Raw genomic sequence first — 15530 nt, 5'->3', positions numbered from 1 at the left:
TTAGGACTGCTGACAATGATTAAAAAAAAAAACAATGGCCAGAATCTATTGATATTATTTTCAGGACATAAATAATGTCGTCACTGGAATCAGGATAGAACACCTGGAATCCCAACTTTCAGACCTCTGTGCACTGTCATGCTTGCCGAATTCTGAGACAGAGGGAACAAATTTTAGAGTTATACAGAGGGAGGATAGAAGAAGAATGTAAGCACTTTTATAATGTAGGATGCGATGGGCAAATTTTGAAGGAGGTGTCTGTCAGCCAAAACCTGTCCTGTATAGCAAAATCCCTATACCAGTTCACCTTCTAGGATTTTCATCATCATTCAAATGATTCATAGCACACAAACTGAATGATCAAGGTGATTAATATATTATTTTTATAAACTACCTGTAAATGTGTGCCTAGCACTTCCTTATTACATTCAACAGCTGTAACCCTACAAGGGAATGCATAATCAGCAACAAGATTTTCCAGAAATAGAGATGGGACATATAGCCCACAGCTCACACTTTACCCCTTCCATATGGCAACCATGGGGACCACAGCACACGATTACCTTCAGCAACTGAAGGCCTGAATGTTGTTATGTACATAAAGAATCTCACATTTCAATAGTGAAGGCTACAAACAACTGTAAAATGTGCAGATCTCTCACAATCCCATGCTCTTGAATTACATTGTTCCATATTGGAGGATACCAGCTTCTCCTAACTGTTGCTCTTCAGATTTTGGACTATAACTGACTTAAGTCCTAGCTAATATGATCAATGGTAAGGGATCATGAAAGATGAAGTTCGAAACGTCTACAAAGTACAAGGCTGAGAACAAGTCTTCTCATCACACACAGCTGTGCAATCCGATACTGAAAAATACCTTCTAGTCTGACTAGGATATGAGAAAAGAACAAGAAAAGAATTGTCAAAATGTTGGTTATGCTTCACAGTTTACCGTGGGCAGATGCTACGCATTTGGAAAAATTGGCTTTCACTAATTTGACCACAGTGTAATATAAGGAGCTCAGAGAGTACCCAAAAAGTTGAAACTCCCACTCATTAATGAACAAGTGAAACAGTATCTAAACCTTATGACTCATACAGGATGCATTAACCTAAAAATGTATGTAGTACTAAGTAAACATATTTATAAATTATTTCAAAAAGCTTACTTTGCATTTTAAGGACATATGAATAGAAATATGTTATTAGCTTAGTGGACAAAATTTGAATATGTTTCTTTAAGTTTCTCAGGAAGAGTTGCAATCACTATTCTACTGAAATATTCTTTCTTGAAAGAAGTATACAAAATAATTAAATGAGTTTGTCTATAAGAATTTTAAATACAGAAGCTTTTAAAGAGTGGCTTATAAATAGAGCAACACTTCAAAACAACACAAGATTTGTTCTGACTTTAAATAAGTGCTAATTGTTATAGAGCAACTAAGGAGTAGGATGCATGATGGCTTGTAAATGATGGATTGAAACTCCTAGCAACCTGAACCAGAATAGACAATCATAAGGAAAGCTGGGAACTGAAGAACAACAACATAGAATAGAATCAGAGAACCTTAATGTTGGAAGAGACCTTGTTGGCCATCCAGTCCAATCCCCTGCCAAGAAGCAGGAAAATCACATGCATAGCACCACTGACAGATGGCCATCCAGCCTCTGTTTAAAAGCCCCCAAAGAAGGAGCCTCCACCACATGGCAGAGAGTTTCACTGCTAAACAGCTTTCACTGTTAAGAAGTTCTTCCTTATGTTCAGGTGGAATATCCTTTCCTGTAGTTTGAAACAATTGTTCAGCACCCTAGTTTCCAGGGCAGAAGAAAACAAGTTTGCTCCCTCCTCCCTATGACTTCCCCTCACATACTTATACATGGCCCTCATCATGTCTCCTCTCAGCCTTCTCTTCTGCAGGCTAATCATGCCCAGCTCTTCAAGCCACTCCTCATAGGGCTTGTTCTCCAGACCCTTGATCATTTGAGTCACTCTCCTCTAGGCACATTTCAGCTTGTCAACATCTCTCTTCAATTGAATTGCTCAGAATCAAATACAGTGTGATTCCAGGTGTGGTCTGACCAAGGAAGAAAAAAGGGGTAGAATGACTTCCCTGGATCTAGACACTATACTCCTATTTACGCAGGTCAAAATCCCATTGGCCTTTTTAGCTGCCACATGACAATGTTGGCTATGTTTAACTTGTTGTCCACAAGGAGTCAAAGATCTTTTTCACACGTACTGTTATCGAACCAGGTGTCCCCCATTCTGTATCTTTACATTTCATTTTTTTCTGCCTGAGTGGAGTATCTTGGATCTTGGATTTGTCCCTGCTGAACTTCATTTTGTTAGTTTTGGCTCATCATGTCTTGCTTTGTGCTGGAGCATTCAAAGATAGCCACTCTTTTGACTGCACCAATCCCTTCCTCAAGAAGTCTATGCACTGCCCTCTTTGTTCATCCCCCCTCCCCCCGCCACCCCAAAATCATGTAACTCCATGAGCCCAAAATTTGAATAGACTCCTTTGTAATTAATTGCTTTGTAATTAATTACTTCTCCAAGTTCATAGGCACTGTGCCTTAATTTAGTTCAATTGTCAATACAAAAGTAAATATGCATTTTGCAATTACAAACCTTTCCCTGTTTTGTGTATTCTGCAAAGGGGAGATCTACAAACTTGTAAGGATGAAAAAAAGTTTGACAAGCTAGCTTACAAACTGCTGAAATGTTTGTAAAGGAACAAAGGAGGCTAACAAACTTTATGGAAATGCTTAATTAATCTCTATCAGTGCCTGAAATTAGCTGCAAAACTATGCACTTCTGTGCATTTTTTTTAAAAAAAGCTAATGGGAAGTGGAAAATTATATATTTTTACAGCCAGAGATCCTGTCAGTCTGCTTGTGGGATGTTAATAACTAAGTAGTCACAATGGCTTGTCACAATCCCCAATCTCACTGCAGAAGTGTTTTTGGATTACCACACCAGTTGAAACACTGTGAAAACCTACTCAAATTGCTTTTAACTGCCATTTTTTAAAGTATCCCTTTGATATGAATTGATTTAGTTTGAAATGACTTCACAACAACATTGTGCAGTGCTAAGTGATTCAGGTTGTAGCTGCGGGCTTCAAACCTGCACTACAAGCTGCCTATGAAAATTCCTATAATGTTCAAACAGTCTTAGTTTCATAAGTAGCCAATAACAAACAGTACATGACATTTATATATTTTGTTAAAACATTGCTCTCATATGGGACAGATACTCACTTGATCTCCTAATCCCAAGAGATAAGCACTTTCATCTGCCATCCTGAGATCTGAAACAGTTAACCAGATACTGTAAATCAAAGCAAAATAATAAAGTGACTGCATCAATAAAATTGGGGAGGGGGAGATAACAATATCTGGGGTGAATAATACTACTATATTTGACAAACAATTTTCTTAAATGTTTCTAACTGCAATACTAGTAAAGTAAAAAAGAGAAAGCAAGAAAAAGAAACAAATTGGGACAGCATCTCTAGATTGAAGCTATTGTATCCAAAATGTTTGGGACCAGACATATTATACATTATGGATTTTTTTGATTTTGTGTTCCATTGACATAAAAACATTATTTTGGAACAAAGGCACCAACAACATTTTTTTTCATTTAAATGTTTTTTGTTTTTAACCCCCCCCCCCAAAGATTGCAGCTCATTTCATTAACCAAGAAGAAACTATGATCAGCCACACTACCAAATTCAAGCTGATAAAACTGTCTCACTGTCTGAAGTTATGAAAAAATAATTATTTCTCCACTTTCATGAGGGTTAGGACTGCAGATATGCCACAAAAGTGGGAAAAGGTGAGTATTTCTGATGGGGACTGGGAACAAGGTGCCAGTGCTGTGGTCCACAACAGGAAAGAGAAGCCAGCCCTGTGTACCACTTAATTTACCTTGAGACCGGATGAGAAACTCCCTCCGGGGCTCACAGAAGATTGAGTGACCTGGAAGGCACTGAATAGACTGGACTTTGGCACCACATGATACAGAGCTAACTTTAAGAAATGGAGATACAAAGTGGAGTCCACAACATGCGAATGTGGAGAAGAGGAAACCACAGACCACCTACTACAATGCCACATGCACAATGGAGGACCTTCTCGCAGAGACACTAGAGGCACTCCAAGTGGGCAGCTTCCAGTCAAAGGACATTTAGAATAATGCCAAGTTTTTAAACTTTGTTTGTGTATTTAAATGCATGTTAACTGTACCCTCAACTCACTTCTGACACGATAAATAAATATCATGCTGATCACAGCTCCTTTTCATTTTCCTGTATGGCTTGAGGAAGATACTGAGGAGACCAGAAATACTCAGCAAACCAGAAAAGGAGGAGGAACTGGCCCTAAGAGATCCGTTTTTCCTCCTCTACCTGTGTGCTGTGTGTTCCTATTCCCCCAGCACTTCTCCTTCTTTGTCCTGGTGGAAGAGAGATTTACAGAACACAAGAAAATGAAAAAGGGGGCACAGTACTGGCTTCTCCTCTTACTTGTGTGCTATGAGTCTCTGTTGTACCTGGGAAAGAAAGGGAAATGCTAGGCAGAACAGAGACGAACAGCAAACAGAGTAAAGAGGAGGAACTAACTCTGTCCGGACCAGAGTCATTAACCTAGTGAAACTGGTTCACTCTTCTCTTCCTGTGTGCCACATGTTCCTGTTTCCTTTAGCACATCACTTGCCTTGGTGAACAGAGAATTTGCAAAACACAGGAAGAGGAGCAGGATCCCTGGGGTAAGTGATGTGGTTAGTGGGGCTGGCTCCTCCTCTTCCTGCCAGCTGCAAGGATCTGTTTTGCCTGGTCAAGGAAGGGAGATACTGGTGGAAGAGTCTTGCAGCATGCATGTCTGTCACAGAACCCCTTCCTTGCCCCCTAAGGATAGAACTGCCATGTCAATATTCACATGGCAGTCCGAACTTCAGGAGGCAGTGGCACTTCAAACCCATAAATACTCAAAAACACAAGTGTGAAATCTATGAAATTAGAAGACCAACTGCTTTAAAAAGGATTAAAGATACAATTGCAAGGAATACTATAGGCTAATCAAGGGTTAATGATGGGACCCCACACTACACATTCTGGGATTTGCCATTCAGATAGGATCAGAGCTACAGCATAGTCGAAATGAAATACCACTTTCAGAAGAAGGCACTGTACCCTTGCTTGTGATCTAATTACGGATGCAACCCCCCCCCCCCCCAACGAAAAAGAAAAACCATACTGATAAAGAAACAGTTCAAAGATACATTTTCTTTCACTGGAAACTTTGCAATAACTGATTCTAACAAACCAAAGCATTATCCCCAAGGAAAGATTTTTTGCATAAGGGATAGGGAGCACCCAACAGCACAGTACAGTGGACCCTTAATAGCCACTGGAGTTTGGTTCCATTGGCCCCTGATGGATACCAAAATCTATGGATGCTCAAGTCCCTTTACGGCATAGTTAAACTGTGTCCTTTATGTGAAATGGAAAAATCAAGGATTGTCTTTTGGAATGTTTTTTTTCTAGCGGGGAGAATATTTCCAAGCCATGTTGAATCCATGGATATGGAAAACTGACTGCAATGCTCTTGCACAACTTCCAGGTGTTCCTAGCAGAGCTAACATGCCACAACTAACATTTCAATCATAGAATTTGCATAGGAGTATATCTTCATGACTTGTATCCAAAATCTGTAACTCACTGATATAACTGGATGAATCAGATGTAATTTTGGATGATTCAAGTGTGAGCAATAGATGAATGCAAAATGTTGCCTGTATTGACAGAACGGGAAAAACCTCACTCCAAAATAGAGGCCATCCAAATGATATATCAGGGCTTCCCAAAGTATGCAATATTGCTCCCTGATCCAGGTGAGCGGTAGTAGTAATTTTTGTGTGTAATGTGAATGTTACTACAACTGTTAATAAAGAATTCTATAATTTCATGCCTCAATGTGTCTTATTTACAGCAACATCTTTCTTTACCATGCTATAGAATGTAAGCAGAAATATATACGTATACATAAAAGAATTCAAATTTGTCACTGCATCTTTTTATTTGTTTACTTAACGAACATAGATTTCCAGGGAGAAGCTGAGTAATTTTTTTCCTGAAAAGGGGTTGTTGTTGTTTATTCGTTCAGTCATTTCCGACTCTTCGTGACCTCATGGACCAGCCCACACCAGAGCTCTCCATTGGCCATTGCTACCCCCAGCTCCTCCTAGGGGATGGTAGGCCAAATAAGGTTGGAAATGCCTGTTATAGATAAAGAGTTCTAAAATCTGATGAAGCCTGAGTTCCCAGATTTCTCTTTGTTCTCTCTCCACTGTAACTACTATTTTAGCATCAGTATAATGCAGGGGGATTAGTGAAAAATAGGTTGTAAGTGTCAAGTTGCAACAGTGTGTCCACAGTAAATAAAAAAACAGAATCTTGAGCTGGAAACGAATGGTATTCTGTTCTAGCTTTACCTCCAGTAAAACAAAGGGAAAGGGGGAAAATAGAAAAGCCTGCCTCAACAACTATGATGTTTGGAGACTTTTTGGAGACCAAAATGCAAACCATAAGAGCCGCAGCAAACTAGGCTCCTGCGGGAGCAAACCTTGCCAGCACATCCCTGACGTCATGAGGCTGCGCCTCTCGCCCCACCCCTTTCTCAGCCTCTTTCTCCGTGCCAGAGTGGTTTTTCCTTTGCTAGGGCAGCATTGCCAGCATACTCTCTCAGTTGGCAGAATTCAACTGAGAGAATACGCTGGCAATGCTGCCCTAGCAAAGGAAAAACCACTCTGGCACGGAGAAAGAGGCTGAGAAAGGGGCGGGGTGAGAGGCGGAGTCTCATGATGTCAGGGACATGCTGGCAAGGTTTGCTCCCGCAGGAGCCTAGTTTGCGACGGGTCTAAGGAGAGTGGAGGCTGGTTGGTGAAAGAAAAGAAAATCATGCCTGGATGTATTTTCATATGACCTTTAGAAGATTCAAAATGTTTAGTCTACTTATGCAAGGTTTACCTTACCTGGTTGTTTCACATATATTAGTTTTGGATTTTAAAAGTGCTGAAACATGTTGAGCTGCTCTTTTTTTTAGTGGTGCAGGAAACTATCTCAACTCTTTCAATGTATCAAAGTTTCTGTTAAAAATGTAATCTTTCATTAGCTGAGGTGTACTTCCATAAGCTTAACTACCTTCCTTTGTATGCTCCAATTGCAGGTTCCACATGCATTTTGTATTTGTGTTACTAAACCTACCAAGCTTTATTAAAATCCTCATTTCATATACAGAAGTCACATTTGGATCAATAATTTCACTTAGATAACCTCACATATCTGGTATTTTATCATTCAGCGATTGATTCAAGATGATTTGAGGCCAGATACATTGATGGTGCTACAAAAATTAACAACAGTAAAAATAAGAAGGCTACTAATTATAGGGGCTACCAAACTGGAACTATTTGACTATCTGTTCATGGCTATCAGGAGTATACAAGACCATGTTGCCTCATTATTAAAAATGAAAACTTGAACAGTGAACAGATTCAGCTATAGACACTTCTTGAATTGTATCATTTATTTCCATCCCCGGCATCTTTACTTCACCCTTTCATCCACCCACCTCCATTGCTCACCTACTCATATTCACAGTCATTATAACACAATGTTGACAGCAGCAGGAAATGTGGATGATTTCAGGCAAGACTTTTATTGAGAAAACACCATTTCTCATTCAAGGAATTTTATGGTGTGATTCAGGCAATGATGCTTTCTATTTGTAACTCTCCTTTGTTTCCCCATCACTTTTGTCTGCCCTTTTTTCTGCTATGAATCTTCACTTAGAAAGCATCAATTTTGCCAGCTCCTTGGTAAAATCAGATGTGGCAGCAGGATAGTGCCATTATATTTTATTTTTGTCCATGCATACCTGTTGACACCTTACACCTGGCCTTACCTGGGCTTGACATCAGAATGTAACGTCATATTGGTGATCGCAGACAACTCCCTTATCCACAAATTTGATATCCACAGCTTAACTTACTGGTACCCATATTCCAATACCCCTCAAAAGCATCTGTAGACCTATCTAGGTTTTCCAGTATGACTTTATTAGACCAAGTGAAGCCAAAATAAAGTGTTCGGTATTACTCATGATTTCAGGTATTTACAGGGTGCCCTGGAACATGGATGCAGAGAAGATAATGTACTAGTTAAACAGTCCTTGACCTAGTCTGGGGATCAGCAAGAAAAATAAGTAGAACACACTTTATGAGGACAAATAATAATTGCTACAAAACAAAGAGGAATGAGTCACACTGTGAACCCCCAAGAGCAACTACTATTCATCCTTGGTAAATGGTTAATTATATTCCTAAACACCCACAAACATATCTATCTTCTAGAAGTCCCTAAAGGAATTTAGAATTATTTAAAGACACTATTAAGATCTGAAGCATGATCTTTGTCAAAGGTGGAGAAACCTTTGGCACTCCAAATGGTTTTGACTTTCACTACCAGAATCTTTGATCACTCACCATGATGGTTGGGGCATTGGAGCTAATGTCCAGGACATCTGAAAGATCAAATTTTCATATATAGATAGATAGGTAGAGATAGAAAGAAAGAAGGGGGGTGGGTGGGATAAAACACTACAGAATTTGTTCAGGAGCTGCTATATACAAATATCATGCCATATGCCTACTCACATGTCAAAATAAGGGCATTTCAGTATTTGTATTTCTCTGGAGGAATTCAAGTCATCCATGCTCTGTTCCAGACCTGCACAACTCCAGGCTTCCAGATGTTTGGGCCCCCAACTCCAATAGTCAGGAATTTTGAGAGCTAAAGTCCAAACACCTGGAGGGCTGCATGTTATGAAGGGCTGCTCTATTCAGACATTACATTTTAAAAAAGAAACCTCCAACATGGCTCTCAAGGGCATATTGCATGGCCACAGCAGTAAGATTACAATATGCACAGAACACAACTATTCAAACAAGCAAAGAATGGTTGTTGTTGAAACTATAGGATAAATTAACAATTTTGATTGGAGAAAAATCACTAGTGATATTTTTAAAGATTGGGAAATTTTAACTGTTATTTGCAAAGTTATGAGAATAACATGTTGACTTTTACTGATAATCAGTAGACTGGTTTAAGAAATAGAAGTGTATAATTGATAATTATATTTGAAGAAGCTATATTACTCAGTTTTGTATAACTATCTTAGAAAAGCTGAAAGTCAAATTGAATTTTTATTACTTTTTCATTATTCTTTACTATATTTCTTTTCTCTGTGTTAATTTCTCTTGCACCCAATTTCTCTTGTAATCTTCTCTTTTCTTTACGCATATTGTTTTGTTATATATGAAATTTTACTGATAAAAATCTTTAAAAATCATATCCCTCAAAGACAAAAAAAAAAAATTAGGGATTGCCTGTAGTAAATAGTTTTGGACTGTACAGTTTATACAATACAAAGTTGCAGAACTTGATACCTATTTAAATGTTATTGTTCTGTCACATGGAACCATGGAAATTATAGTCCCATGGTTCTGAATTATATAGTTCTGGAGCACTTCATTGCCAGACTACATTTTGCAGGGCAGAAACAGTACAGTTAAAGTGGATATGAACTACTACGATGTTTTAGTGTAGATTATATGTTAGTGCATATGAAACAGAACTTGGAAAACTTACTTTTTAGACAACAGCTCCCAGAACCCCTAGTGAGTGACCCTGGCAGCTTTGGGATTCAGTGACTTGAAGTTCATATCTTTTCTGAACATTAAAACACAGTCTTTCAGGATTAAACTATAATGTGTTATTACTGGAACAGCTTCTGATTATGTTACATGTAGTAGCAGACAGTCAAGTGCAAGATTTAGTTTGTTATCAACATGTTGTGCTGTGCCCAAAAGCATAATGAAAATTAATCTGCAAGACTAGACACTGCCTCCCAACAAGTTAACATGTGTATCGTGTAAGACTGCTTAATAAACAAATTATCAAAACAAAACCTAACCTAAATACTAGATTAAAAGCAGGTAAACCGTTAGCATAAAAATATTTGCATTAGATTATTAATAGAATGTGAAACAAAATAAGCAAACATCTGCCATTTGTATGATCTTGCCCAACCACCAAGTTTTATTCCAGTACTGCAGATTTTTCACCACTTAGAAGTTCGGGGGTAGGGGTAGGGGGGAGATTCCTCACATTTCTTGCAAAAACCTTTACTTAATTGCATTCTTCCCCTTTTCAAAAGTATATTTTCTAAAGAAATCCACAAGGCAATTTTCTAAGTGATTTGAATGTACTCTTGCTGAAAACCTCTGTTTTGGAAGATTTCCCTCTTTTCACAGTTAACTGCCAATTTTCCAGATAAACCTGTTAAGCCAGGTTCTCTGCTTCTGTGCAACAGATATTGATGAAATATTTTCTGGAGAAACTGTTGTTACGGACTTCATAGCACAGTTAGCTAGTTTATATTCAGAAGAAATGACAATACCCATATTTGAATTTAAATGGGACATGGTATAACAGTTTTGGTGTTGGACTAGGGTTCTGGAAGACCAGAGTTGAATTACACACTTTAAGGGTCTCATCACACTTGAGCATTTACCCACTTTAATCCATTATAAATGCTGTGACTTCCTCCTGCAGATTTCTGTAGTTTGTCGTTTAGGGAGGCCCAGGGCTTTTCTGGTAAGGCAGTTTAAAGGCCCCTCCCTAAACTACAAACTCCAAAATTCTGCAGGAATTTCATAGTTATGTATATTACGTATAAGGATTAAAAATCAACAAACATGCCCTTAAACTTTCTGTCTCACAAGATTCTTACTTTCTTCAATCCATCAGTCAACTAAAGCTAATTACACAGATTAAATCTTACAATACCAATCAAAACATGACTGCTTGTTTTCTTGCTCATCTGATTCAAAAATTCCAAGGCCATTATCCAGAGAAAAATGTGACCAATTTCACTTACCCCTTATGCCTATTATTTCATCCTATGTTGCTTTCAGACATAGTGTAGTTATATACTCACGGAAGTTTTGCCTTTATATAGCTATTCACACACAGTGTGCCAATAAAGTTTATTCACAGGCACTTCAATCAGTCAAGCAAGCAAAATAGTTTATTGTACGGGCCCAAGGACATGACAAAAAGCACCACATGTACACAATAGTACCCTCGGAGCAACAGGCACCAAAGATGCTACACAGGCACTTCATACAGCTGAAGAGGTTGATTTGGTCTATGAAAGCTTATGATTACCAACTTCATTCTCTATGACAGTCTCTAATGTGATACAAGATCCCCTTGCATACTGATATTCCCGAGTCTTAATACTAGACCAGCAAAGAGACCTCTTTATTCATCTCCCCTTCAATTTGATTATGGATGCTTCCAGTGAAAACGCAGACCTTCCAACTGTCCTCTTTTGGTGCTGTACCACTTTGCCAGATGCTTTATAAGAGGTCCATTTCTTAGGTTGTTGTAGGTTTTTCAGGCTGTGTGGCTATATGTTCTAGAAGCATTCTCTCCTGACATTTCACTCGCATCTATGGCAGGCATGCTCAGAGGTTGTGAGACCTAACAACCTCTGAGGATGCCTGTCATAGATGCAGGTGAAACGCCAGGAGAGAATGCTTCTAGAACACGGCCATACAGCCTGAAAAACCTACAACAACCCAGTGATTCCGCCCATGAAAGCCTTCAACAATGCGGTCCATTTCTTTCTCTTCTTCTCATTTCATCTTTGTTTGGACTCAATTAACACAGTAGAGAAAGAATAGTGGAGGGAATGGCATCTTTCCCTTTCCAGGAGGCTCAAGTTAAAGCAAACTACTTCTCCTAACTTGTGTGTTCTTCCTCATCAATAACCTTTGCTACCATTACAACTCAGACCTAGTTTGGCCACATGTGCCCTGATTTTCATCTGTGAAATGTTGGAGGGTATATGATTTGTATATTGATTCTGACTTATACGCCATAACAGATTTTCTTGGCAAAAACAGCAAACGCTGAGCCAGCAGAACAGGGGATAACAAATAGTAGTCATTAGCTTTACTCCCTGTAAAAGTACATGTTTTACCTTGGGCGATTGAAGGATAAAAGCCGTGCCTGGAAGCACCTGAGACAACTAAATTCTGTTGAAGGCCTACCCAATTGCTGTATATAGGATAAAGTTAGGTATTTAAGTGTCAATAAGGATTTAATTAATGCACATGCATGCACACTCCTCAACCCTTCGTATAAAATGCTTTTAAAGCTATAGGACAAGTTATACTATAGTTTCAGAATTGGTTAAAGCTGAAGGTGAATGGTAGTTGGATACTTCTTGTGGAATACATCTCAAGGCACGCACAAGATTTTAACTGCATTAAAGTCACCTACAGAACTGCCCAAACTAAAAAAGAGAGAGGGGAATATGCATGTGTCCACACTGCTTCTTCATTTAGTGATAATTCAGGCCAGCTAATGACAAACATCCTAAATGTTAAATAGGAATATTTCAAAATGCAAATTAACACATCTTGTCAGTTTTATATGAAGAATTCTTCTAGGCTTCCAGATGAAAGTTGAATTATGAAAATGCAAAAGAAGATAAAATGAGAAATAAACTCTCATCTTAGCTACCAAAAAGAGTTATGTGTGACCTTATCTATATTTACCTTCTTTCCTATATTTCTTTTATTTTCATTTAGATTGCATACTTTTGATATAAATGTCTGTGTTTAAGTGTCTTATTCTGTGAAATGCCATATACACATTGTTGACATAATAGTAATGCCAATAATAATTATTCCCTCTGCATGGAGCCTGAATTTGTATTTTGTGTGGAAGATTAGTGAATACTTTATTTTGTTTTTGTTTTCCTTAATACATGGTTATCTCAAAACATAATCACTAAACTGAAAAATTCTAAACGGTTCCCTACTATCAGCCTATCCTTTAGTACAGTGGTTCCCAACCTGTGGTCCGTGGACCACTAGTGGTCCACAATAACAAAAATATGGTCTGTGGCCTCACCATTACTACATCGTTGCATCGAAACCACGCAGCAACAAGGGTGACAGGTCTCATGAAACCCTTTTACAATGCCGAGGCAACGGGCATGTCGGGGGGGGGGGGAGGGGAGGGGCTGCCCACAAAGAATTACTACTACCACATCAACACCAGATTATTAATTATGGTTTTCTATGGGCAAGCAGATGGCAAATACTGGATGGCATATGTTCTGTATCAGAAACTGTATCAGAAGCCGATGTGGTCTATCCAATGCAATTTTCTGAATCAGTACCCCAAATAACCAAACCAAATCTAAAGTTGACCAAAAACTGATTCGTAACCCTTTTGGTACTAATGTTGGAGAGTGGTCCCTGTTCATATGGTCTCTGGTCTTTTCTTGAGATCAAATCTGCTATTATACTGATAGCAAGTGGGCGGGGAGGAAGAGGTCATAGAAAAAGGATGTTTATATAGTTTATGACATTATCCAGGGACACAGCATATTATTTGAGAACACAGAAATGCTGGACCACTCTAACAACTACCATGTCGGACTACACAGAGTAGCTATTGAAATCCACAAGCATGTGGACAATTTCAACAGAAAGGGAGAAACCATGAAAATGAACAAAATCTGGCTACTAGTAATAAAACACTCTAAAATTATTACAGTAAATAAAGAGCAACATTCAAAAACAGGGGAACTCCAGACCAAAAAAAAAACCCAATCAGGAACAGCTAATCACCTCTCAACAAAGGATTCCCCCAGGCAGTAAGAAGTCACACCTTGAAAAACTGCTAGAACATTAAATGCTAATCAAGGTGGCAAATAACATTCACACCTAACTCCAACAGACAAGAGTTCTTTCTCCTACCCTGCACATTCCACAAACATATAAACCCCATTTTCCTAGTTTCCAACTGACCTCACAACCTCTGAGGATGCCTGCCATACACTCAGGTGAAATGTCAGGAGATAATGCTTCTGGAACCTCGCCATACAGCCTGAAAAACTTACAACAACCCAGATATATGTATTTATTCACATCATTTCTTTTGTATCATTCATTGGACAAAACAAAGAGTTAACACAGGGCACTAAATCCCTATTCCACAGATATCATATGAATGGAAATGTATCGTCTTATTCATACACCATCGATCTTAGAGGTCATTCAAGAAATTGTTCATTGCTCACATTATCTTTGAAATTTTAAATGTTATGTGCCTAAATGGGAAATATGCATTACCAAGATGCTAATGTTTTCACCCAGTAACAAATTAAATGGTTCATGTTACAATGACATCATCATGGAATACAGTCAGTCACTTTATTATTTAGGGAAAACATTGTATAGGAATGTTTTATACCGTATTTCACTAACAAAAATGAGCCAGAACAAAGTATTTTTGGATAGGGTTTCTGAATATATACATTGGCACTGAAGTCAGAAGTTCAAGATGGAATTGGAAGGGGCCCTAAATCAACAGAGACTGCTTAATTAAGTAGTTTTTGATCTTACATCATTGTATATCGCTGAGCTAGAAAAAGAATGATTCTTCAGTTACATGCAATACATGTCATGTGATAATCAGCTTGCTTAACTGTTGCTGCACTTGTTGCAAAAAAAGGGTAGGGAGTGCGTAATCAGAATTGCTTACAAACAGGCAAAATAAACATGTTTGCATAAATTTGAGCTATACCACAGGGAGCTATATCTCAGGGACATTATTATACTTTCAGATAATTATGATTTCACATAGAATATTAAGTCTGAAGATATTTGATTTATCATATTTGTTAGCTTCTCTAAAATCAGTGAATTTAGAGTATCTGAAAACCCAAAGAAGATTAACTGGTACTAATATTTAAGAAGCTTCTTGATTTTCAGGTAAAATATACATAATGTTACATAGAAAGAGAGAAAAAACCAGAATGATGAAAACAGGGGAAAAGTGTATTTTGGACACTTGGGAACCCACAGGTTGAGAACCATTGATCTAGAACTAAGGGTCTCAAAGTGGCAAAGAACACAGGTATATAAAGAACATTCACAAATGCTTTCTGATCATTGCTAAAAAGGACATCTCATTACATTTGAAAATTTTGTATTAAAGACACTGGCTGAGATCATGCATGGGAGAGTTACCAATAATGGCATAGCTATTATTGTTGACATGATAACCCCAAACTACATTAAAAGCTGGAGAGCTACACCAACCAAGGGGTTTGTGGCAGTGGTGCATGGTGCACCAAAGATTGATGCTTCCACCTTCCTCTGGTTGACGAGCTTCAGTGCCATTATCAGCCATGGGGACTTGATCAGCTACTTCCGTATTAAACAAGAAACCAATATACATACCAAAATGCAGGGGAATTCAATGATGGCCAGACAGATTGGTAAGTAAAGAATAGAGACGGAAAAGGATATATTGGCCAAAGAATTGGATCTGCATATGATGACTCAAAAACCTCAGTGTTCGCAAGCATCC

General features: G+C 38.4%; 1 protein-coding gene across 2 annotated transcripts in view; it reads right to left on the bottom strand.

Annotated features, from left to right (window-relative positions):
- The window catches only part of NFKB1 (nuclear factor kappa B subunit 1), a 75239-nt gene that overhangs the window by 51116 nt on the left and 8593 nt on the right, over window positions 1-15530 (bottom strand). For both annotated transcript variants that reach the window (XM_060779159.2, XM_060779160.2), the window contains exon 2: window positions 3268-3317. In XM_060779159.2, the coding sequence (XP_060635142.2) occupies window positions 3268-3309 (42 nt within the window). In that variant the 5' untranslated portion in view covers window positions 3310-3317. The remainder of the gene's footprint in view (window positions 1-3267; window positions 3318-15530) is intronic.

The sequence above is a fragment of the Anolis sagrei genome, chromosome 5 (assembly GCF_037176765.1).
Source record: "Anolis sagrei isolate rAnoSag1 chromosome 5, rAnoSag1.mat, whole genome shotgun sequence".
NCBI lineage: Eukaryota > Metazoa > Chordata > Lepidosauria > Squamata > Dactyloidae > Anolis > Anolis sagrei.
This window is presented reverse-complemented; position numbering and strand designations above follow the sequence as displayed.